Here is a 26,011-nt window from a genome sequence, read left to right on the forward strand (position 1 = left end):
CAAGCTCTTTCACTAAGAAAGCTATGAACTTTGACTTAGGAGCATTCATATCAAATAGTTCGTGTTACTGAAATCGTGGGAGGTGTTTAAACAAATACACAGAATGTAGCATAGAAATTGCAGGTGAAGTCGCAGGTATGTGCTAGTCTTACCATAAAGCAAACTGTAAAGAGCTAAAATAACATCCTAGAGCCTTTTAGGTTGAGTTTCAAATTTTAATTTACCCTTAGGGGTATTACAACCCTCCCGTACTTATACTACTAAACAGAAGGTAACAAAGAGTCATCTTTCTCAAGAAAAATTTAAATTTTGGACTTACAGATGAGCAGCAGCACTTTTTTGAAGAAATTGTATCCTAATAAATAAAAAAAAAAATAATTTGGATATTTTTGTTAACGTCATAAAAGAGAATAATTACTACACAAATACGGGGCTAAAATAAAACACTGATATAATAAAGTGATTTATTGCACCAAAAATACATGAACTACATTTTGACGAAGTAACTTTATTGGTTTAGAAAGTCACAACATGACTCACAACAAAATTTTTTATAAAACAATAATTGTCATAAAAAGGTTTGATTGGTAAAGAAAATTAGGGTAAAACAAGTTATTATAACAACAATCTTACATTATACACAATACTTTTGATTCGGCTTCAATAACATTTTAAAGAAAAACTTTGCTTTTTAAAGCAGTTTCTGTATTCTGCTTAAAGTTGAGAGAAATATTACTTTAAAAGGGCAAAATGTACATTACCAGAACAATACTAGTTGGCTTAGTAATTATATGTAAGGACATTAAATCAGCTTTTCGAACGCGGTTTATTGTGAAACGTTAACAAAATTCTTAACACTAGTTTTAATGATTACCGTAAATTGTAAGGCATTTGGTCATTTATGGTAAAATACGAAAATGGGCATGGTTAGAGTTGTAACATGAAGATAGGAACATAAAAGAGTAACTTCTTAAAAATTACAAGTAACATGCGATTTTTCAACTTCACATTTTCACACAATGGCTAACTTTAATAAGTTTAAATGATCACTAACACAGTACTCGAAGGGGCATGTTATGCTATCGACAGACATCAAGTGTATGAAAAAAACCCGTCTTAAATTTTATTGGAAGGTATAAAAATACTTAATGATAACAGTGACTGTACATTGGAAATATGAGCTCAATGTTTGCCATATGCTCTTATGTTCCCTCATTCACTGGGTTTACTATGAGTTTCAATCACATCCTTTTCTTTCCCATCAATAAATATTGAGCTAAATTTTGAATAAAAATTATACAGTGCTTATATTTAGACCCTGCCAGAATCGTCATAAACTAATGGTAGAATCTAAGTGGTATAGTACAAACATTTCATTGGTTACAGATATAAATGAAACTATTTCCAATGTATTGTTTGTTAACTGAAAACATTATTGTTTTAAACGTTACTATGTATTGCTTAAAAATGTATTTTTACATAATAATCCATTGATAAATATTATTACTTAGTGTATCTTTAAGACCACATAACAGTATATAAACCTGTAAATATATATTTTAAAAATATTATCGCATTTTAACTATGATAGTTAATTTAATCCTCTTTCACACAAATGTATGTTATAAACTGTGAAAAGCTCTTACACAGACTTTAGATCAATGTTTTCCATGAATAATTTATGATCTTGTACTGTTAAAATAGTGATAAAATGTCTGAATATATTTGAGTGTTTAGACTAATGCAGCCTCTATCATAACTAGCATCTAAGTTTTCTGGTTCACACAGGTCAATACAATACTTTCACAACTGAATTCTCTAAATATTTCGGCTTCACTATGGAGAGTCGTCTTCCATCTTTCATAACTGAAGATAGCTCTCCACAGCGAAGCCTTTATGTTTCAGGAGTTTTATTGTGTAATCAGTGTTTCGAAAAGGTGTGAAAGAGAAAACTTAGATTTTAATCTGAATTTATATTCAACTAAATATTGTTGTCAATGCACTTTCTGCTTCTGCCTATATCAGCCAGCTGTATGAACATTGTATTGAACATGAAAGTGAAATAAACCAACACAAACACTGATCAAATGTTTAATTTTAATATGGAATTTAAAACAGGAGATTTATAAAGTAATTTTTACATTTTAACTTTGTAGTTTAAGTTCGCTCAGTTTCAAACTTAATTTTACTAGTTATGGAATTTGTAACTACAGTAATAAAATTAAAGGTTTTATTAAACTACTTTCAATGAAATTACCTCATACGTTTTGCCTTGTGACCTAGTACTGACATGTTTCACCTTTGACACCCTTACGACTGGATCTCTGGTGAATCAATCACTGATAAGTGGAAATATTATTGTTTTGAATTGTTGAAAGTAAATAGTTTACACAAGTTTGTTTGGGTACAAATTAGATTTTTAGATCTGTCCATACAATTTAGTTCATATGGAACCTAAACAAGATATTTACATTGCACTAGAGGCCTGTTACAGCTTCATCCTTCGCAATAGGATCCTGACTGTAGGATTGACAGGAACCTAGGACCTGAAAACCCATTTGCATTGTATAAACACGTCAAGTGGTTTTTCTTGAAATAGGCAGGGGAATTTCTCTTAAGAAAGAAATTGATCATCAGCCACGCTAGTTTTGGTGGAAGTTGAAGTGAGAATGTATCATCAAAATATCAAATGATAATTTTTTGTCGGACAAATCTTTTAGCTTTAAACACTCAAAATCAATGATCATCAGACATGTTATTATAAGGTTTACACAATTATATGATTATATTGGTAACTAGTAAGTTTAACACCATGGTCACTGAATTCATCAATGGGACTCTGAATGAGGCTGCTGGTTCCTATGGATTTGTTCTATAGTTTTCAAAGCAGAGTTTACTCCTGATACGGAGTATGATGATAAAAATCTTCATCTGCAGTATAGGGACAAGACATTAAACATTTTCATTGATAGCCAGGCAGCTCCGAAAGCATCGTTGTCCTTCATGTTTAGCTTGAAGCTAGTCTGTTTTCATGTCATCTCTCTCAGATTAGCGAATTGTGGCAAATGAAAGGGATAATGCTTTGGCACACTTGGACTCAGCATCAAACATAATAGAACCACAACCATTCTGTGAAATTCCCAGATGTTATTTTGTACTATGTTAGTTAAATATACAAGAAGATGAAGAATATGGCTGTAAGGATGAATAATCATGTTTATCATTCACTTTATTATAGGATGCCATATCTGATCTCTCTATGAACAAATTTATCTTCTTGGATAATAGGCCTAATCATAGGACATCGACACCTGAGGATACATATTCACAGAGTGGATATATCTAGAGATCACAGGCACAACGGAAATGTAGAACATTTGTTTTTTGACTGTCTTATATCTAGGGATCATTTTGCCGTATTTGGCACTTTGAACAAGCATGGTTAGTCTCTTCAGGAGGACCTGGTTAGTTCTTTTCACTGTTTTCTAGAACTGTTGCTGAAGCTGGAAATTCTTAAAATTTCATGTAATACGTTAGAGTGATCAATATGCCCTTAATGCTGAAGTGTTTGGCAATACACTGCTCCTTAGTAGAAGAACATCACATTGCCTATAGTCAAACTGAAACACAATGTTTGCTGCATAGTCTTTTAAAACTAAAATCCAGAAAATCAGTGCAAAATTCAGTTTAAGGATAATTAGGTTTTCATACTTAAAACGGGAATTTTAGTTTTCACAGTTAAATATTATTATTATGTAATATGTATTTGTTGTATTTTTTTGTATTTATTACATAATTATGTGTGACTAATTCATTAGATTTAGCTTCAAATCATTCTTGTGAATTAACTTTTAGATTTTAAAATCCACATACTTGTATTTACAACATGATTTAATTCTGTTAAATATGATTACTAAGAGCATTTATATATCACAGAGGAGTGGACCAGATTATGTGCAATTAGGTAAATAAAAATATACTGTTTTTAAAAATTTCAAAGCAGTTTTTTAAGCACTTAAAATCATCCCCTTGGTTATTAGGAACCTCAATGGTTAAATTATTGAAGTCTTAACACCAGCCCAGCCTCATGTGGAACATGAATACATCGTAATCTATAAATTGAGACTCGACTACAGTTCTGCAATCTGTTTTATAGTTATACTACTGAACTTGATCTATTTTGGAAAGTTATGTAATATTAGGATGGGTAATTTTGAATTTCCTCTGCCCTATTATTAGCTCACTCCAAGCCCATTCATTTTCTGTATTTCCAGACCCACAAAAATAAATTTTTTAACTTTGTATTATACACTAGAAAGCTCAAATTTATGAATTTAATTACAAATGGTTAAAAAACATTACTGAAATAATTTTTGAATTTGAATTAATATAATAGCATATTTATATATGCAGACTTTAAATGTATTATTTTTCAACAATACCAATACATTTTGTTGATTCCATCACAATATTAATAAGAAACCGCTTAAAGGAAATTTATAGACATGCAAATTATAACAAATATAAATATACATATACATTGGCAGTGATTTGTAATTATGTTTATAATCAAACAAAATAGATTTTTCTATGATTCATGATCAAAAACATAACTACTGCTTACAATTTGTTAAGTAACTAACAACTAATTAGTTAACAGATTATACAAAAATGCTGGGACAACTAATCTAAACCTTATCATCAGTATAACACAAACAAGTAAAGTAACTAACTATAATACAGTCCATTATTGTACCAACAACTTCATATTATTTTCATCTAACAACATTAATTTATTATCTTGTTAACAAAACAGTATGGTTCTGATAACAATATTGGGTACAGAAAGACACTGCACTCTTGGAGACTGGAAGAACTACATGTTAACACTCAAGCGACACAACCAAGCTTGAGCCCAAGTTTTAAGTTAAAATTACTTTGTATAAACTTAAGCTTTAGCTGATAGGTAGGACATGAAATAAGCTGTGTAGCTCCAGTATTTTGAAACAAATATAATTGTCGACTGATACAAGAGAAAGCTCATCTTTGATAACCTAAAACACTAATTGCATAGAAGTTGAATTATAATATTCTATTTAAACAATTAATACTTTACTGTATGCTGCCAGTGGATCTGTCTATTTCTTGTGTGTCAATTAGTACTAGAGTAATATTTTTGTCTATGTTGCCCGTTATGAATTGATAAATAATACAATAAGTTTATCAACACTACATATATCTTTATCATACTGTACAAGAATAGCGTTTAAATCAAAAACTTTTATTTAAAAAAAAAATAAAAGTATAATTTGCAACCTCTGTTAAAATAATTATGTAATTTGCAACCCAAAAAGTATACACATGACATTTTAGGATTTGTCTGTTAGTTATTCATATTTTTCTTTTAGACTGCTACGTGATTAGGCCAATAGTTAGCATCCAAATACCGGGTTTTCATGCTACCTAGTATTACTACATTGTTTTCCATGAGAAATAATTACAACACTGTTGTTAGATTATTAAGTACTTACTTTCTAAGTTTAAAAGTTTCTTATTATCAAACTGAAGTTTGATCATTTTATTGATTTAGATTGTCCATAGACATAAAAGTTTAAATTTTGTCAATTTGTATATTTTAAGTTCGGTCTGACAGAATTCTGAAACAAAGTGATGAGACTGTTGGATATGAGCACAGATTGACTATAAATTACACTGAAACCTAATATATAACATTTCAATGCACAAAAAAATTACAAATAAAAATTAATAATTTTTTGTTATGTTATAAATATAGTAAAGATTTTATGATGGATAAATTAAAAGGAGCTATTCAAATGACAGGAATTTAATTTAGGCATAATGTTAGTTGCGAAGTGAGTAAAGAAGCTGATGGCGAAATGTGCAAGTACGAATTATGTTGGTAACTCACACATGCAGTTGAGGCAGTAGTGTTTTGCTACTCACAACTGTTACAGTAGCTTCCCTCTCAACCAACCAAGATGGGACCAAGCAGAAGTCAACAATACTCATCCATAATAGACATCATTCATTGTTCTTAATACTGCAACTTGTAAAAGGCAGTAACAAAACACTAACACGTTTAAAAACAGAGACACGTAACTCATTTGTTTTTTCGACCGTCTGTTATTGCCACGGCAGAAGTCAAGTTTAATCATGTCTTCATGGAAAGGGTTGGTTAATCCAATGGATGGTTGATCATAGGGCAGTTAATAGGTAGCCAACTGTATTAGCTGTTCTAAAAACATCTCAGTCCAGTACCTCAAACTGTATTACAGTGGTTATTCATAGCATTTCTGAATTTTTGCCGTTGGAAATATAAAACAGATGATTACCTTTATTTACAGACAGTTACAAGTGTTGATCAAGAGTGTTGATTGTCAACTTTTTATTTCATATAGGTATTTAAACTACCAGTAGTGATGGGAGACAGCTTCCACCATTCCAATTATGAGTATATTCACACACCATCATTCTTAACTCACGTCATAACTAGTAAATCTAAATAATTAAGTTACAAAAATATACGTATTTGCTTTTTTATTATAGTTACTCGTATAATGCATAATAATTCCAAAACATTGTTTCTGAACAAAAAACAGTTTTATATCCTCTGATCATGCATGGTATCACAGAAAACCTCTTAAGATTCAAAATAGTAAGCTTTTGAAGAATGATGATCTAGAGACAAGCAACTATGAGCAATGCTTACTACTTAGAGAGTAAACTGCTCATCATCCCTTTCCTTGCAAGCAGCCCATTTATCTACCATTATACTGTTAGTTAGAAGTGAATTTTTTCCCATATTGAAACTTTATAGTACCAACATCACCTGGTTAAATCTAAATTGTAAAACATTACACAAAAATATTGACAAAAATTAATAAAAAATACATAACAGTGGCATTGCTGCGGTATGACACTGGAATACATGTTGAAATGCTTCAGCTATTAAATGTTTTATTATTATTACAGATTTTTATTTATATTAAAATCACTTAAAATATATATTATTAACATAACTCACAAACTATTATACTTAGTTTGAAATAATAACTTTTCACTATAGTACGAAAATACATGTGAAAATATTAGTAGACTTTATTTAGTTGGATAGACATTTTTGAAATGAAAATTTACCAATTTTTTAATAACAATAAAACATTTAATTTTTAATGTTTTATATTTTTAATTCTTTTAAATGCACCTTACAGGATGCAGGGTGCGTTAATAAATACATAATTTAGTACACTTCTCCTGTTCAATAGATACTTTGAAAAAATGTGAGTTACCAGAATTTGAGCTAGAGAAATGTACAATTATTGTAAAAGTGATTTTTTAATAAATTTGAGAACAAGGATTTTCAGATGATGGTTGAACACAGAGGGTATGAGAATTGAAGTATTGAAATATCTCAATTGGATGAAATATACTGAGATTCCAACTGGAACTTGAAGTGAGTATGACATCAAAGTTCTTTCAATGCTTGTGGCTTAAAAATATATGTCATATTTGAATGTAACATTTTTGAAAAATAAAGCTCTAACTTAAAGCTTTTGGATTAAATAAAAAAAAACACATTTTAAGAGGATAGATTTGTTACTGCTGTATCCCCATCCTCCATTGTAATAGAAGTTTTATATTCCCATCACATCAAAACAGCTAAAACTAACTCACTAACACATTAGTGTTAGTGAATGAGTTAGTGTTCATTAGTGTTGGAACATTAGTTTGTATGTTTTATACAAACTTTACATTTGGTATGTTCATATTTTAAAGTAGTAAGACATTTTCTTGTTAGAAAGATGTGAAAATTGGAAAACGTTTTTACTGAGTTATTGACAATAATCAATTGATTTCAACTAATTATATCATTAACCCTTTCAGTTCTCTAGTGATTACTGTCACCATTGTTGTTTATCGAGTTCAACAGATTAACACTTTTACTGCTGGTTCTTAAAACCCTTGGAGAACAGACAGTTACTAAAAAAAATTTAAATTTTGTAATTTAACCATATACCATATAAAAAATATGATATATGTTATTCTGAAGCTTTATTCTCAAGAAGGATACATTATTTAAACTCAAAACATGTTTCATGTTTGATCTAAAACATGTTGTGTATAGTATATTCATAGAAAATCCTATTTAAATTTGTAGTAAAACTAAGTGAGTTAAATGATAAACAAGATACTGTTTAATGATCCAATTTGTAAACAAGACTAGTTCACAAAATTCTTGTTTCATTACACTATTGTTTACTTCACTGTTGTCAGCAGTGAAAGTGTTAACTGTCTACATTTCACTTGATGTTAATTTTTTGATGATGATAATTTTTTATTGTAATATATTTTTAATGAGTATTATTATAAACAACACACAATGTTTTTAAAGGATACCATGCATTTATTGTAAAATGCATATATTTTGCTAAATGGCTAGGTTGTGTAACTATTTCACCATTTTCTAAGTGTAACTTTAATTTCGATTTTCTGGAAAGTCCTTGTTTTAATTTGCTTCAATTTTAAACATAGTATTAATACTGACACAACATGTTAATAACTAAAACCAAGTGATTAGGCAGTTAAATACTGGATTGTTTTAATCTTTGAAATGGTTTCCAGCTGTCATTGCACTGTAGTGAACTAAGAAATATTGTACTCCAAACAATTTCTCAATTCACAAGATGTAACACTTAATCACTATTCCTTGATTATCTCTTGTATTTAGTTTATTCTATGCACTTAACAATATGTGGTAATACACCTGGAAACATCTTATACAAGAACATATTCGACATTAAAAAACAAGGTTGTGATAATTTATTGCTTAACATAAATTGAACAACATTAGACAATAAATATTTGTCAGATCAACAGGGAATATATACTCTGTAAGCGTATATGTAACTAGGTCCTGTATGGATCCTTATATTGGCAATGCGCACCACTGTCGGAGCACTGCGCACCATTCACTCGCGGCACACCCTGAGTCTCATGGCATTCACAGCTACACTCCTCTGGGTTGACGTAGCTGTAGACAACAGCAGACGATGGCTGTGCGGAGGGAAGGGTGGTAATACGCTTGGGTGTGCGACGCCTCTCGGGCACCTCGTCGAAGCAAACCCAAGGTGTGGTGGGGGTAGGGGTTGCACGGGGAGGTAGAGGTGGAGGTGGAGAGGGGGAGGCGACTCGTCTCAGCTCTCGTGGACTCTGCAGACCCTGCTCCGCGAAGTGAGTCCAAGGTTTGGCTGTCGGTCGGTGAGGACTCTTGGAGCGGCTTTCTCTTAATGATTCTGTTCTGCTGCAACAAATGCAGTAATTTAGAAATGAAAATGCCTGTTATTGTTTGTATAACAATATTGGACTAGCTAAAGTATACAGTGTTACATAACAATACAAGGCTATCTGACACTGAGATATATTAATGCAAACCTGGGTTGTAGTGCGGTGTTCCCAGCTGTAACAGCAGAATAACAGCTGGCACCAGCCAGATTTTTTTTAACAAAAAACCAAAAATCAAATTAAGAATGCAGAATAATTGAACGTTGAAGAGCAAAACAGATGTAAAAAACCGGAACAAGGAGGGACGTCACCGCATCAGCTCATACTGAGAGTCAGCTGATATGACAATATGGTAACGTCACATGGTGATAGGAAGTGAGTTGCAATAACAATCCAAACGTCCAGGCTTGCATTGATGTGTCTCATACTATAGTTAAAATACACAATGTTAACACTCTCAGCTCTAAGTGAAGCTTTATAATTATGGGATTCACACTCACTGTAAAGTAAATAACATAAAGACGCCCGCAGGCTGAAAGTATTAATAACTTTAACAATTTGTTATACCAATTACTCAAATGTGAGTTCGTAAGAGAAAAAAGTTAATTAATGGCACTAGCTATAAATATGTATAACAACACTTGTAAAATAGGCAGATAAACAAATATTATAAATAAAATTGTGTATTATTTCGTACTCAAGTCAAATAGTCCGTACAAATGGATAAAATTATATAATAGAGTTAAGCAAGTGCGCTAACTTCTTGTATGGGTTACCACTATGAGATTCTATCTTTCAAAACAGTCCAACTCCTGGCTATTGGTAGTGGTTCGGAAGTAATTTTTAAGCTATTGGTTTCCAGGTTGTATTAAAGAGAGCTTCTAAGCCCTAACTAACCTTACATAAAGCCGCCTTTAACGTATCATATGTTTATAGCTTCTCTAATACCAAATAAGTAGCTGAAAAATTAATAGTGGTATCTTTTATAACTATGATTTTTCTTCCTAATGGGTTACAAATGTCAATTTCAAGTGAAATATAGAACTATTTCTGCCAATTCACAAATTTTTCTTTGTGATGTATTACAAATGTAATTTAATTTATGGTTATGAAAGAGCTAAATCATTTTTACTGAAATATGACAATGTATTGTGACCATAACAGACATGTTATAAAATTTATTGAAATTGATTTTAATGTTGTCAGGAGTCAGAAGTCAGCATGCTTTATTCATGAACTTTAAGTACAGAAATTGCGTCATAAATTAATAAAAAACAACATATACTATCAATAACAATAGTAAATAGAATGGTAATAAATGTTTCTTCTAGAGGATCAAAATTCCTGTGATTGTCGCCATCCGTAAAACTCAGTCATGGAGTAAAATGGGTGGTCAAGAAGCTAGTTCTTCAGCAAGTGACGAAACTGTTGAATGCTTGCAGTCTTCAGCTCTGGAGGAAGGACATTCCACATTCTGGCACCTGCATAGCTGGGTTTCTTCTCAGTAATTGTGCGGTGGTGTGTAGGAAGGCTGTAATTGGCTGAATGTCTTGTGCTGTAGTCATGAATCTGAGCTGCGGTTCTTATGGGGCTTAATGATTTCAGATGTGAGTATGTTACAACTTCCAAGATATACGGATTTACTACAGTCAGGATTTTTAGGTCTTTGTATTTGCTTCTGCAAGTTTCTCTTGACTGGAGATCTCCAAGTATTCTTATAGTACGTTTTTGGAGCAAGAGCACTCGTTCTAGATTACCCCTTGTAGTTGCTCCCCATACTTCAATACCATAGCGTAAATGGGTCTCAAACAGGCTGTAATAGGCGATCTTGGCTGTATCCACGTCACAGATGTTCTTAATCCTGCGAATTACAAACAGGCTTACACTTAGCTTGTTGCACAGGAGATCGGTGTGGGGGATCCAGGAGAGGCTTTCATCAATTGTTACTCCCAAGTATTTGGCAACAGTAACTTCTTCAAGGTCAGGTAACTTGCCTACAGCCTCTCTGTGCTTGCCTAAAATAAGTTGCTTAGTTTTTGTCTCATTTACAACGAGGTCATTCCTATGGCAATACTGAATTGCCATGTTAAGAGCAATATAAGAGGTCACTTCAAGATTTTTTGGATTATTGTTGCCCAATAGCAATACAGTGTCATCTGCATACATTAGAGATCTGCAATAGTCTTTTAGATATCTTGGAAAGTCATTGGTAAATAAAATGAAAAGTACTGGACCCAGTACAGACACTTGAGGAACTCCCCGTGTGATGCTTTTTGGTTCAGATTTGATTTGTTGCATAATCCCCTTGCTATTATGCATAAGTTCAACCATTTGGCACCTCCCTGTCAGATAACTGTGAAACCAGTTATAGGCAGTCCCTGTTACACCTATCGCACTAAGCTTAGCCATGAGGTGTTCGTGGCTGAGGCAATCGAAAGCCTTGCTATAATCTAGTAGTACAGCAGTGGTGGTGTTACCGTCTTCAAGTTGATCAATAAGGAATTCTACCAGACAGATTAGGGCGGTGGTTGTTGACTTGCCTTTCAGAAATCCATGTTGCTGGGTTGTAAGGAGTTCATTTGTCGTTACATGGTTAGTGTCAGTTTTTCAATTATTTTAGAGAATGTTGGAAGTAGAGAAATCGGTCAATAATTTGAGGCTTGGGTTGGGGATCCCTGTTTGAACAATGGGTAGACTTTGGCCATTTTTAAAGCAGATAGGAAGTTTCCAGACAAAAAAGATTTTTTTACTATGTCTACTATGGGATCGATCAGCTCTTCTTTACAAGTTTTTAAAAGCTTTGCTGAGATTCCATCATAGCCTGATGAAGTTTTTGGTTTCAGACTATCCATAACTCGAGACACCTCCTGTCTGGTTGTTTGGTAGAGGTCTAATACAGGAATATCTGGATTGTCAACTGGTAGTAACATTGCTTGGCCAGTAGTTTGTCCATTGTTACGGATTGTGTCATCAGCTATGTTGACAAAAAAGTTGTTCATATAGTCTGCCATCATTATTGGGTCAGATGAGAGTGTACCTTGTATGTCAAGTTCAGTCGGGAGGTTTATTTTTTCTTTAGGTTTTTTTCACAGTTGATTACCCTCCATAAAGCTTTTGTCTTATTATCAGCTTCGGCCACAGCGTTTTTTGTGGCCTGTTGTCTAAGTAGTCTTAATCTCAAGTCATATTCCTTTTTTATCGCTGATGCATTTCTCTTATGCTCTTCACTACCTGTTGCATTGTATTGGTCTTGGGCCTTAACCAGCATTCCATTTAGGTGAATTGTTGTAGGGTCATTTAAAATTAATTTACTTGGCTTTGGCATTGTTCTTGATTTAACCATCGGACAAGCCTCGTTCATTACATCAGTCAGTATCTGAAGAAATCTGTTGTAGGCATCGTTAACCTCCAGAGAACTGTAGACTTCTGTCCAGTCTTGTTGGCCGAGACATGTTTTGAGCTTATAAAGATTTCTGTTGTTCATGTGCCTACGCTCCGTGGTAGAAGGTGCCTGGAGTTTTGTGCTGTTCAGCTTTAGTGTGCATAGTTGGGCTGTGTGATCGGAAATTCCTGTGTTAATGACATGAACATCAAGCTCCTCTTGTGGGAGGTTTGTGCAAACACAGTCAATGGAGGTTCTTGAAGTTGGTGTAATCCTTGTGGGTGGTAAATCGAGTCTCTCCATATCATGGCTTTTTAGGATGTCTTGCATTAGGAAGTAGTCATGCTTTTTATCTAGAGAATCTATGTTAATGTCGCCCATGAAGATGACACAATGCTTTTCTGCCTGTATTTTTTGAAGGATCTGAGCTATGATTTCCAGGCCTTGAACCAAGTTTCTGTTTGTTCTGTACACACCTATAATGAAGGTGGTAATTTTTCCTATTTTGTTTTTAATGACTGCCACTTCACACAATAGCTCAATGCACTGGTCATGAACATTTATTGCTTCAATTTTCTCCTGAAGCAACTCTTTTGCATAGATGGCAACACCTCCTTTTAAGAAAGTTGTCCTGCTGAATTCTGCTACTAATTTGTAGCCGATCAGTCTTGTGTTTAGCAGGACCTCTCTTTTTTGTCCATGTTCTGTTATGATGACTAAGTCAGGGTTCGTTGTGTCTAGAAGGGCATTCATCTTGTCAATTTTGTTAGAAATTCGATCTATGTTCTGATGTAGCACAGTGAGAGTTTTGCTACTTGAAAGCCTATTGTTTTTCTTTTGTAAAATTTTGTTTTGAATCGTTTCAATATGGGGTGAGTTTTGTCTAAAAAACTACTTTTTTCCACTAAAGGGGTTGTTTCGTTGAATTCAGAGCTATTGGCAAGATCGCCCTGCAGTAAGGTAGGCTTAAGTGTGGTGCAGGATTCCCTCCAGTTTGTTATTAAGTCCTCGTAGAAGTCTATGTGCTTTATAAAAAACTCCTCATGACTTTCATTTTGTAATCTTTTAAAAGTATTCATTGGTGAGGTTTTGCTGAGCACAGAGCCTCTTTCAGGGATTTTATAGGCCTTATTGTCTGATGGAATAGGATTTTTAGGTTGATGATTCAGACTTAAACTCAGAGATTGCCTGTCTTTCCCAGTCTCAACTTCATCCAGTTTGTTGGTCGGAGTTTGTCTATCTCTCCCAGTGTCATGTTTATCAAATTCATCATCACCTGCTATTATAGACAGTTTTTTTGTTGGGGTTTGACTGATTCCCCCAGTCAATTCTGTTGCCTGTGGAGTTGTCAAGAGGCTAGAGTTCTTTGTCAAAGTTGTTATAGACAGTTTTTTTGTTGGGGTTTGGCTGATTCCCCCAGTTGATTCTGTTGCCTGTGGAGTTGTCGAGAGGTTAAAAATTCTAGTCTGAGCTGTTGTAGACAGTTTTTTTGTCGGGGTTTGACTGATTCCCCCAGTTAATTCAGTAGGCTTTGGAGTTGTCGAGAGGCTGGAGTCTCCTGTCAATGATGTTTTGGACCCTGGGTCCTCTGTCATTAGAGGTATCGTGATGGCTATGTTTTCTAAATTTCTATTAAGTTCTGTAATGGATTGCACCATCTGGTCCTGTTTCTCTTTAATGAGAGCCAGATCTAGGAGGAGGGTAACATTTGTTGGAGGTGAGTTTATATGAATAGTTTGGGTTCCAACATCTACAAGGGTTTTCATAACATTAGTGTGACTTTTTTCTGCTGAATGTTTAAGTTTGGCAATTAATTTTTCTTGCTCATTGATTTTAAGTGAGTAGTTGGTGAGAATTTCAGATTGTTTAATGTCATGTTCCTCAAAAATTGTTTGGACATCAATTTTATCTTGTTTAGACTTACTAAGTTGCTGTTCCAATTCTTCCATTTGACTTAGTAGAGTTTCAATTTTTTGTTCATATTTATTCTCCCTTGTAGTGAGTTCTTCAATTTTTGCTTCCATACAGAGTAAGTTAGTTTTGAGTACAGTTACTTGGCAATTCAAATCATTGTTATTTCTCTTGAGTTCAATATTTTCTTGTAATAAAATAGATCCGGCTTCGGCAGCTAGTGTCAGGGATGATTCTAAATCCTGTTCTTCCAATTTTCCATGGTCCTGCAGTTTTGTCTTCATTTTTTCTAACTTAAAATCTACAAGAGAGGAGTTCAAGATATCTGGAGAGCTATTTTGAATATTACTACTTCCAAGTCCTTGAATCGGACTACTAAGGATGTCACAATTTGATGAAGTTGAGTCATTAATTTCTACTGTAGAACACAGTTGTTGGTCACCTCTACATAGAGTGCATTTCCATAAGTCAATTTCATCAGCACCCCATTTTTTCAAGTTCTTCTCAAGTATGTTCTGACATCCTGCATGATACCATTTTTGACATTGACCAGTGTATTTTATTCCTGAAAACCTAACACCAATGTCACAGGTGCCACACGGGTATTTTGGAGGCATTTTCCCAGAAAAGTATGAAAAATTGTGGAATTTAATATAGGCTTTCCAATTGTGGTTTAATTGTCAGAGTATAAATGATGCTTAGAAGTGTTGTTTGATTTATGAAATATCAAATTCTTTGTCAGTGAAATAATAATAATAAATAATAAATTAGTGAATTTATTTCTAAAACTTGAATCATCCAAATTCTATAAAAATAGGAAAAACTCAAATTACATTTATTTCTTCCAGCACATACAATAGGTAGGTAGATATTATGTCATCTTGAAATAGATTCAAGACAATTTTGTGTGAGTTCACTTATCCTTATTATACCTCTTTTTCCTTTAATACAATAAAATTTGCCAAAGTTGTACTGAACGAATCTAGAGTGGTATATTGTCTAAAAGTATTTGCAATGCCAGTACACCTAATTATCATGTCACATTCTTCAAAATAGAGATAAATAAAGAAATTTTTCCTAAATGACGAATGTTCTAGAATTCTCATATATATTTTGTTTTATGATAGATAATGATCATACAGAACTATATGGGAAAAAAACAAGTCCATCACAGAATGACTTGTTAAAAGTAAATAGCGAGTAAATAATAAGTTTTTTTTTTTTTTTTTCTCACTAGCATGAACAATTTTCACATCATCAAGTCTCTGCACACCTTTCAATGCTAAATCTGTGTAGCATCAGTTTCTATTCCACACAATAGTGTTATCTTCTAGTTCATCAGGGGTTTGTAAACAACCAGACAATCTTTGTTGTTGAAAAATTAGAAATCGGTTTTAACCTTGTGTAGCCTCAGTCTCTGTCTGTATCAGATCGAGACTGAAGCCAAATAGAAGAAGAAGAAGGAGTCATTTTTGCACTGTCTTAAGCCCAAATATTTATTAGAACAAACATATGCTTTGCTATACAGTAGGAAGTGTCCTCAGTAGAGACCAAGCTCTCTGAGTAAAATTGTGGGTTTCTACAGTCTGTCTATTTCTCCCTCCTTGCTTTGACCAGGTTGTGGAGCAGGAGATCAATAGTATCACAGTTTTCTGTATCATTAAAGACACTGTAAAGATCTTCACACACCTTACTCCACCCTGGGATCTGTTCTTTTTTAAACCCCATTAGAATGCAACTTTTAGCTGCGAACTTAGTGATTCACTTAGTAAAAGTATCGTAATTCTTTGCAGTAAGAGCAATGAACCTGATAAAACAAATACCATCATTTTTTTAAACTGGAGACTTGAAGAAAAGTACATTCAGTCCGCCTTTCTGAAATGCAATCTTGGCTGCCAAAATGATCGGCCCAAAGGAATCTGAATTCCAACCAAAAATATAACAGATCTGTGTTGAGACTTGAGAGTATGAAAAACAACAAGAACCTTCCTTCACACAATAATCCACTTCAAAGATCAGTCACGTAAGAAAAGGCACGTAAGTCTAGGGAGTGACCTCTTTGTGACTGAACTGAAAAGAAAGAACTTGCATCTTTAAAGTCGAAGACAAGATATGAGTTTATATCTTTAGTTCAATTGGCAAGAAATATGCCATTGTTATTGCTAGAAGTGCAACCCTATTGACTGTTAAAGTCCCCAACACTGATAATAGATTGAGCAAACAATGGAAGCATAGTATCAGAGCCTTGAACATTTGGCGACTTGTAAACATTTACTTAGCTTTTGTGGATTATTGACACCTAACTGTGGTCCTCTAGAAAATAAATTGCTATACCATAAACTCTATTTCCAATAGCTGCCACAAACCCGAATCCAGGTTTATTGCCTCTTACACTTCTCCCACAACTTATAACATAGATTTCTTGGAGAGCAAGGATATCGACCTCATATTCTGAAAGTATTTTACCTAGGCATTCAGACTTGGCTCTATTCAGACGCTCCACATTAAAATAGCACAAATTCAAGATGGATCCAATTTTTCTGAAGACAATTTGGCTCTGAGAATGGCCCGTTGATTAGGTTATGGAAACTGATTTAGCTGGGATATTAACAGCTTTGGCAATCCACCTAACACTTAGTGAAGTCACTGACACAAGGCCAACATTACTCGGGGTATGTCTCAGAAGCTAATCTCATAACCTTATCTTCTTTAGAGTTTCTCTGTCTAGCTTTTAAGTTTAGAGGGCTTTGAGGAGGCTCCTTCAAGATTCAGTTTTTACAATCTTTTTAGCAGACTGGTAACCAGTATGGGAGGAGAGTTAATCTTTGATTGCGATATGTATGTTGAGATATGTTTGAATATACTCACCATCTCAATTTCTCTCACAACTCTGGCCTTTCTTAAAAGATTGATATTTGGAAGCAAAGTACTCTTCAAGTCTTTAATACACACATAAGTGTCAATTACTCTATTAAAATTTTGACCGATGAAACTGATAGCTAACACATTGTTAGGAGTTGGTTCATTTAGTCTCCTAGTCACTTTTAACAGTTATAGAATTTTACCTTCAGCAGTGATGTAGCTATAATTGTACCTCTTTTCTCAGGTCAAAATATACAGCTGCACAATCATCCATAATTTAAAGCAATTTAAATTGTATATAAACAGAATGCTTCTACTTAGCGATCAAAGTGGCTGATGAAAACAATGCCTGCAATAAAGGGTATACAAAAACCAAATAGAATTACTCAAATCTAAAATCATTGTAGGCATTGATCAAGAAATCTCTGGTCTATCTACACCAACTCAATTGGCAACAGCCTCAAGAAGTATTCAATATTCAATGACTTAATTTAAGTGATATTGAAAATACGCCGGTGTTGCTGGTAACTCTGATTTATCAGCCTCGAGGTGGAATTTTCTATTTATCCTAATTATTATATTTTGTTGGCAACTATCTTGCTAACCTCAAGATGGTATTGGTATATGTGGTTTTTGATGGAAATTACATATTTTTAGCTTCAAGGCATATATCTGCTTTGGTTGTAACCCTGTCTTGCCACGTAACGAATTAGGGAATATACCACCTCCGCCAGAAAACATGCCTCACCGTTCATGATCGGATTATGAATAAATAAGAAACCCTATCTGACTGACCTATAACTCCTTAAGAAGAAAGATAACTTGTGTCTAAAGCATGACACTTGTACTTTGTATGTTGATACATAGTTAAATTTATTTTACAATATATTGATATTTCACCTACTTATTTGTGATTTGTTACTTCCAATATATTCACTGTATGATGTAAACAAGAGATTTGGAAAAAAATTTCAAAAAAAATTACAAAGTAAATAAAATTCAGCCAAAATAGTGGATAACGAACATTGTTTAAATATGACAGAACACATTGTACTACCTGTTTAATAGACACATTTTGTGTACATATGTATTGTAAATTTAGAAATAAAATAAAGTGAGGAAGACTTGTGAGATGCACATATAATACTAAACATCTTTAAAGAAAGCAATCATCATTTACAATTAATAAGCCCTTTGCAGCAGTCTACTTCTACTGGTAAACGTATATAGCTGGAACACTATACAATACGCAAAACAGTTGTATTCTGTGTACACCGTCTATCCTTTGGTATTCTTATTTATTACCTTGTATTACAAGTAATTTATCAAATTAATTGTAAATTTTGTTACAAATAATACATTGAACAAACATCTAATCACATTAGTCAGGATGGCAGGGCGCAGATCTGATATATTTCATAAAGACACAAGGAGAAGTCATTGGCAAAACATGCTGCTGAGCACAAAAATACAAAATTGAAGAGTGCTATGACCTTAAAGGAATTAATAATGTTTTAAGAATATTTAAATAGGTTAAAATTTATAAATCTTGAACAAGCCCATCAGTTTATTAGTTGATTCTTAAATCTAAATTACTAACTGCTTTAAATTTAAAATAAATTACTGTAACTTTTCTAAATTTCCATCTGTGCTACCATCGATATAACAGCTGGGACTTTCTATGTTTTAGTTGTGTATTTACATTTTGTGGTTACTTTCTTATTTGTTGTGTTTATTGTTCTATTTATAATCTTATTTTATGCTTCTTGAAGATGTGATATGAAATCCCACGAAATATAGAAGCTTACCATCTTTTGTTTTGACGTGACAACGTCTTAAATTAGGTTGCGGCTCGGAGTCACTCATGAAAAAGTGTAACGCCCGGTAACGTTACGATGCCCGTCCAGTGGGTTCGCCGCACGGGATAAAGCAGATAACTGTGGGTCCGCCGCACGGGATAAAGCAGATAACTATGTTTATTCGTGAAAATGTGGAGTGCTTAGATTCGTCATTTACAACAACTACAACAATAAAGGTAAATAATTGTACACTGATATTTCATTATCGTAAACTATGATTGATTGATTAATTGTTAGATTGACACAAAAGTTGAGAAACTGAGTTTATAGGTTATGTCATACTATTGACAAATGTTGATAGTGTTAAGTAAATTATTAGTTTAAATCACTCTGCAATCAATCGTAATTCAGTCGATTGAGAAGAAACAGTGCGTATTGCTAGTCAAACATTTAAAATAACAAATTATAACCTCTAACCTGTCATAACAGTGCGACCAAACAAACGAACTAAACCGACCAATCACCACGCGCGGAGTTAGAATTTAACTGTGTTTAGCAAGAATTTCAAATTCCAATTTTAGTAAATGTTTTATTCAACTTTACCATTTACAATAACAAATTTTAATTAATTTCAAATTATGTACAATGTTTTAGTAAACAAAATATATTTCTATAGTTAAAATTTGTGCAATTCTTATTTTCATTCAATTCCTTGTTCCTATTGTGCAATTTAATAATATTCATATCAATAAATATTCTACCGAGAAAAAGACGTTGTCACGTAAAATCTTCGCCCGTAAAACCGACTTTACAGGCAACCATAATTTTTTTAAAATTGAAATTAGTGAAATATTTATTACCTTGGTAATACAATTTGCATTTTCTCTTTAGAGCTGACAACAATCTCTTCATGTGGACTGGAAACATAATCATCTAAAGTGGAAGGGTTGATAGGAGTTGTAGAGCGAGGGCGATCAATCGGAAACGTTTTTACTTCTGCCACACGCTGTTTCACTGGAATGATGGGGTGTGCTACAGGCCTGAAAACAACACAATATTGACTTCAGAAGTTTCTAATACTGTAAAACTGCTTAATTTGAATAAAATAAAAAAAACGTGCTATACTTAATACACTTTAAGTGAATATTATAGGTTTTTTATATAGTTAAGGCTGGGAGGAAAAAGACTACACTTACTTGAAAAAGTTGTAATCTTTAGTAAGTATATTCTAGTTGTATTTTGAACTATATACCCTTATTTAGGTACTTCATTCACAAAGTGCGCCACTTATTCAACTCCTACCCTTCTATTTAACTAGCAATGGCCAAATGTTAGTTAACATTGAACAATGCTAATTTGATATAAATTAATTGTATGTTAATTGAAATCAGTGTGTCTTGAAACTATAACTATTTCTTACCTCTCTTGAGGCAGGGTGGTTGGCACATAAGGCAGTTCATCATCCAGAGACTCTGGTTGATGGAATAACCCCTTGCGCTCATGATCATCTTCTGCTGTCTGGTCCGTGGGTATAGGCACTGCGTCTGAGTCTGGCTCCGATTCCGAAGATCTCCTTTCTTCTGATCCTGTTTTTATAGTCTCAGAGTCTGACTTTTTGTCCGATTCTTGCTTCTCGAATGGAGCTTCCAATTGTGTTTTTGTGCTTCCTCCACTCGTTTCTGATCTGGGACTGATGTCCACATCAAGAGTTGGTTGCACATCTAATTCATTTTTAATTTTTACTTCTAAAATAGCTTCTTCTACAATCTCCTTTTCTTCTTCCCTCTTCTCTACAGTTTCTTCTGCTATATCTGTTGCTATTTCTATTCTAGGCTCTGTTTTCACTATTATTTCTACAACAGCCTCCTCCTTCTTTTTGAAACTGGAACTAGTGGGTGTAGGCACTGGTGAGATTAACGGCTGGGATTTAAGTTCTTCTACAGTCACAAAACACAGTTATTATCACAATGATGTATTGGCAAGGCAAAATAAGGCAATCAGAATGGAGTGATACATTTTGTTAATGTATTCAAAATGATATTTAATTCATTAAAATACTTAACTATTTTTTTTTTAGATATTATTTTTTTTTGTAATCTATGAATAACTATTATATGTTGTGAACACCAAAATAGAAACATATTACATAAATTTGTTCAAAATATTTGGCAAAGGATTATAAAATTTAAAAAGCAATAAGACCTAAATTTAATGAGGAAGTGGGTGTAATTTTCTGCTTAACAAAATGGCAAATTTGTTTCAAATAAGGCTTTGTTGTCACTTCATTGTTCTCTACTGTTACTCTCAGATTTGTTAAGAAAATATAACAAGTTAAATAAAAAACACATTTTTAGAGTTATAACCTGGTACTATTTAGCTCTATTCATAAACTAAATACATTCACCACAAGACTTGAAATTAGTCATTAATCTCCAAAGAGCCTGTTTGTGCAAATTTGTTATTGACTTGGACAGATAAAATACTATTTCATGATCCACTTAGATTGACTACTTATGAATATTACAGCAGTAACTACAACATCTGGAGATTACATGGTTTCTTTATATTTATATTCATTTAGAAACCGTACTTTTTACATTCAAGAATTCAGTTAGGTATAACAAGTGTTTGTGATTTATTTTACAGAGCAACAAAATCAAGACAATTTTGTTGAACTGATTTTTTTACTTCTATTGTGCCCTTTCTACCAATATTAATTGTAATAAAGTAACCTATTTGGAAGTTTGTAAGCCTTCTCCACCTCCCCAGATTTCGTGTTACCATTTTTTGGAAGGAATACAATAAAATTAAATTTTTAAATTAAACATCGTATCTTTTGTTTTATATGTTAAAGAGAATGTATTCATTTGAATAATTTGTTTTAAGAGCCCTGTAACTTCCTCCCACTTACGTTTGTCTTTTATAAAATAAATTGTTTCAAAATATATTGAGATTGTGTCTGGAGTATGCCAATAAAGATGATACACTTGGTTACAGAATTAATGTAAAGAAGCTATTGAATTTGAGGTGGTGTATCAATTTACATAACTGTATTGTACAACCTCTTAAAATTAAACAGTATTAGTGAAACTTTATAAAACATGCTACATCTCAACAAAATTCGGGCAATGATTTATACTACTAGAAATTCTCCTCTGAAATATGAGTGATCAGAAAGACTTAGTATCAAATATGGGGAATCAATCATGTTGAGTAATCACTGGAATTTCTCGAACAGTTTGCTATCCCAGCAATCGTAGTGAGTTTTTATACACAGTATACTCAATTGTGCCATTCTGCTATATTCTCAATATTATTAACCAACATTAGATGATTTCCATTCCTTAAAAAGACTAAACTAAGCTTCAAATTTATTTAACATTGTATATTTTGGCCAAGTTTACAAGTAAATGATCTTGTTGATCTTGATAGTCTTGTTGATGAATCTCTACAATTTTTCCTATTATACTATAGTTTGAAACAGGTTAATTGCTGAGATTTCTCATCAAACTAACAGTTCTTACCTAAGGTGTGCTTCAAGCAAAACTCAGATACTGCTGGTACCTGCACCTTTTTCTTAAAGTAGTTGACTTCTCTACTATAGTTTTACTGTTCAATAATTTGAGTAGCAGTTTTGGTATGTCATGTTTATATCTATATAAAAGTTATAATTTAGATTATCTCTTTTCTTTCAATTTATGTGCTGTCAGCATAGAAATTGTACACAAAGTTTTCAGACTTCTGTCGTTTTATTAGTAAATGTCATGAATCTGGCTTAAATGCAGATTCTTGTGGAACTCCTATATTTGTAGGCAAGGGTATAAATTTTTTTTAACTCCTTTTCTTTTTTTTATCATGACAATTTGTCTCTGGTCTTCCAGATAACCGCTTCATATAAGCTTTACCTTTAATATCTGTTTTGTACAGTAAATGTGTCTTGTTGAAAGTGTAGGAAAAGACTTCAAACAAATCTTCTTTCTCCAAGATTATCAATTATGTAATCGAAAAAGTTAATTAGAGCTATAGATTTCCATTGATAAAACCCTGTTGGCTATCAACAGTTTTACTTCTCTCAGTTGTCCAAAACATCCCTTCAAAAATACTTTTTCCCAAATGTAAAGCTATGTTAGAATGGTTGATATTTACCTATACTTTCTGAATATTTTACTGCTATTTTTAGGTTTTGGAAATTTGCTGTCTAAGTTTTAAGGTTAATGGAAACTTTATTTCAGCGACTTCTCAATAGAGAAATGAATAGGATATGCAAGAACTTCACATCAGTGCTTTGATAATTTTGTGAATGTATCATTTGTGGTATAGATGTTTCTGGTTAAATTGTTTAAATACTATAGAGTTTTAGTGGGCTTGTGTTTTGAAAGTATTGTAAATACAACACGAGATAATTTATGTATGTTAGACATTGTAGGTTTTGTATTGTTTTTAGTGCTCTTTCTTCAATACTAGTGGATAAGTTTTTATACAGTTTACTACTGTATAGGAGCAATCTTATATCTGTTCACTAATAATTTAAGTTTAAATAATTTTTCTTTCATTATTTGTTGATTTTTCAAGGAATTTAGCTTTATCCCCTCCATAAGTTAATGAAATTTACTGGTGCTTCTGGTCTAAGCTCTCTAAGTTACATTCAAGTTATATTACTTCTTTGTAGAAAAATTTATGTTATTCTGTTTAAAATGATTATTGTTATACATATATCACAGGCTTTATAAGCTGTTATATCTTCATGCATGTCATCCCAGTTAGATCAAAAGAAAATGGACCAGGGATGAAAATTGTGCAGTGATTTTGAAATTAGATATGAGTTTACATAGTTGAGCATTATTATTAAATAAGTCACTATGAAAAACTTAATTTTCAACACTTTTTTAAAGTTGAACACATTGGGTTTTCAGGGCTTGTCTGAGTAAATACTAGATTCATTTGTTATTTGCTGTGACTTATTAAAATATTATTTATTGATTTACGTTGCTGTTTTAATAATTATTAAACAACCACCTATTTAATTAATTAATTCATTTACATTTTAATTACTTTAGGTTCAAATATTTTATCACCACAGAAACTTTATAAAAGTGCACGGAGCAATACTAGATGTTTTATCTTAAACTACCCTAATAGATTTCTTACATTAACAATAAACAAAATTTGTTAGAATTTTTGGACATATCCGCTAATCTGATATAGGTACCATTTATGTATATGTGAATGATACCATAAAATCACTGACATAAAACTAAGAACGAAATCCTTTATGCTTGAAAATTGTATAAACTTCAAGGATATAATAATAAGAATCTCCTTTTGAGCTGCTGCCAATCACTGTTTTGATTGACAAATTGAGATATCTAAACAACCATTCAAGCTTACAGCTGTATTTCCTTTTTGTTTTAAAATGTTACAAAAAAGAATCTACTAGTGATGTTTACAATTGATTTGACTTGAATACCTTCTTTATATAATAATTACAGTTCTTACAAATATTGCGAGCAAACAAGAGATTTTCTTGACCTTAGTTAAAATTAAGTCAACTAAACCTTTCTAAATCTAAATGGTACTACAGACATACAATACTAGATCTATCTTTGGAGAAGAGCTACAAGAAGGATCAAAACCCACAAACCGCATTTTGGTTTTTGAGTGAGCTCTGATAAGGTGAGATAAAGAATTAGTTTTGTACAAATATACAGTTGGAAGTTCACAGTTGCAGTCAGTAACAATAGATTAACATAAAATATGTTTTAATAACAATAACACTTATTTAAGCACAAGTCATATCTTACAGCTAACACCATAAAGCATATGATGCACATGACAGATAACACATTTCTGAAGGTCAAACAGATTTCACATTAAAAAAATGAGTGTATGTAATCTCAAGCATAATAAATTGTCTTATTAAGTCTGCTGATAAAATTGTCTTAAGTGAATTTAACTGTTCGTAGTAAAAAATAGTCTCTGTTAAACTGGTGTAAAAAGTAACAAAATAATAACTTTTGTATGTACTGTTTTCAAGGCTAAAGCAAGACAACAACGGTTGCATGGTCTAAGCTAGTCACATAATGGTAGTCTAAATGAGGAAAACAAAATAAGGATTTCTACAACAAACAAGACAATTTTAAGGACAAACCTTTAAGTTTACTTAGCAGCTGCATGCTCTGCTCTATCTAAGCCTAGAACAAATAAAGCCTATCATTAACAACATAATAAATTAAATCTGACTTTTACAGGATTTACATCCAAACTGCGTAAAGCGGTTAAACAATAGATTTAGTTCATCACGATACATAGAGAAGTTACTGTTATCACTAGACACCAGTGAATTGATTGCAGTTATCGTATTTGATTTGATTTTATTTATTTGAAAGAGGGAAATTTTAGGAAACATAAAATGTGAGTAAATAAATAAAAATATATAAATATTTTTAACAATATGAAAATTTATAATTATTTATTCTTTTTATATTATGAAAAAATATGGGTTTAATTAGTTTATAGCTGTCTAATTCGATATTTCAAGTGAATAATTGTGTTACTGTGGTTTGAACAGAGGGAAGCTTTAAGAAACTTAAGAGCCAGTTGGACTGGCAGCCATCTTGATTTTAAGGTCATAAAATAATAATGTTAAGCCTCGAACACTTTTACACCGTTATTTTTGATTGTATAATAATTATGAGAGATTTTTTTATTTAAAAGACATAACTAATACACATCCAAATGCTTTCTGGTAAAAAAT

The 26,011-nt window shown here is 32.5% G+C and overlaps 1 protein-coding gene across 1 annotated transcript in view; it reads right to left on the reverse strand.

The window, feature by feature from the left end:
- Positions 1 to 450: 450 nt before the first annotated feature.
- LOC124358316 (flocculation protein FLO11) overlaps positions 451 to 26,011 on the reverse strand; it is a 54,637-nt gene continuing 29,076 nt past the window's right edge. Inside the window, exons 6-8 of the mRNA XM_046810615.1 lie at positions 20,678 to 21,194; positions 20,118 to 20,297; positions 451 to 9,322 (exon numbers count right to left, since the gene is read on the reverse strand). Coding sequence (XP_046666571.1) covers positions 8,929 to 9,322; positions 20,118 to 20,297; positions 20,678 to 21,194 — 1,091 coding nt within the window. The 3' untranslated portion in view covers positions 451 to 8,928. The remainder of the gene's footprint in view (positions 9,323 to 20,117; positions 20,298 to 20,677; positions 21,195 to 26,011) is intronic.

This window comes from Homalodisca vitripennis, chromosome 3 (genome assembly GCF_021130785.1).
Source record: "Homalodisca vitripennis isolate AUS2020 chromosome 3, UT_GWSS_2.1, whole genome shotgun sequence".
NCBI classification, from domain to species: Eukaryota; Metazoa; Arthropoda; class Insecta; order Hemiptera; family Cicadellidae; genus Homalodisca; species Homalodisca vitripennis.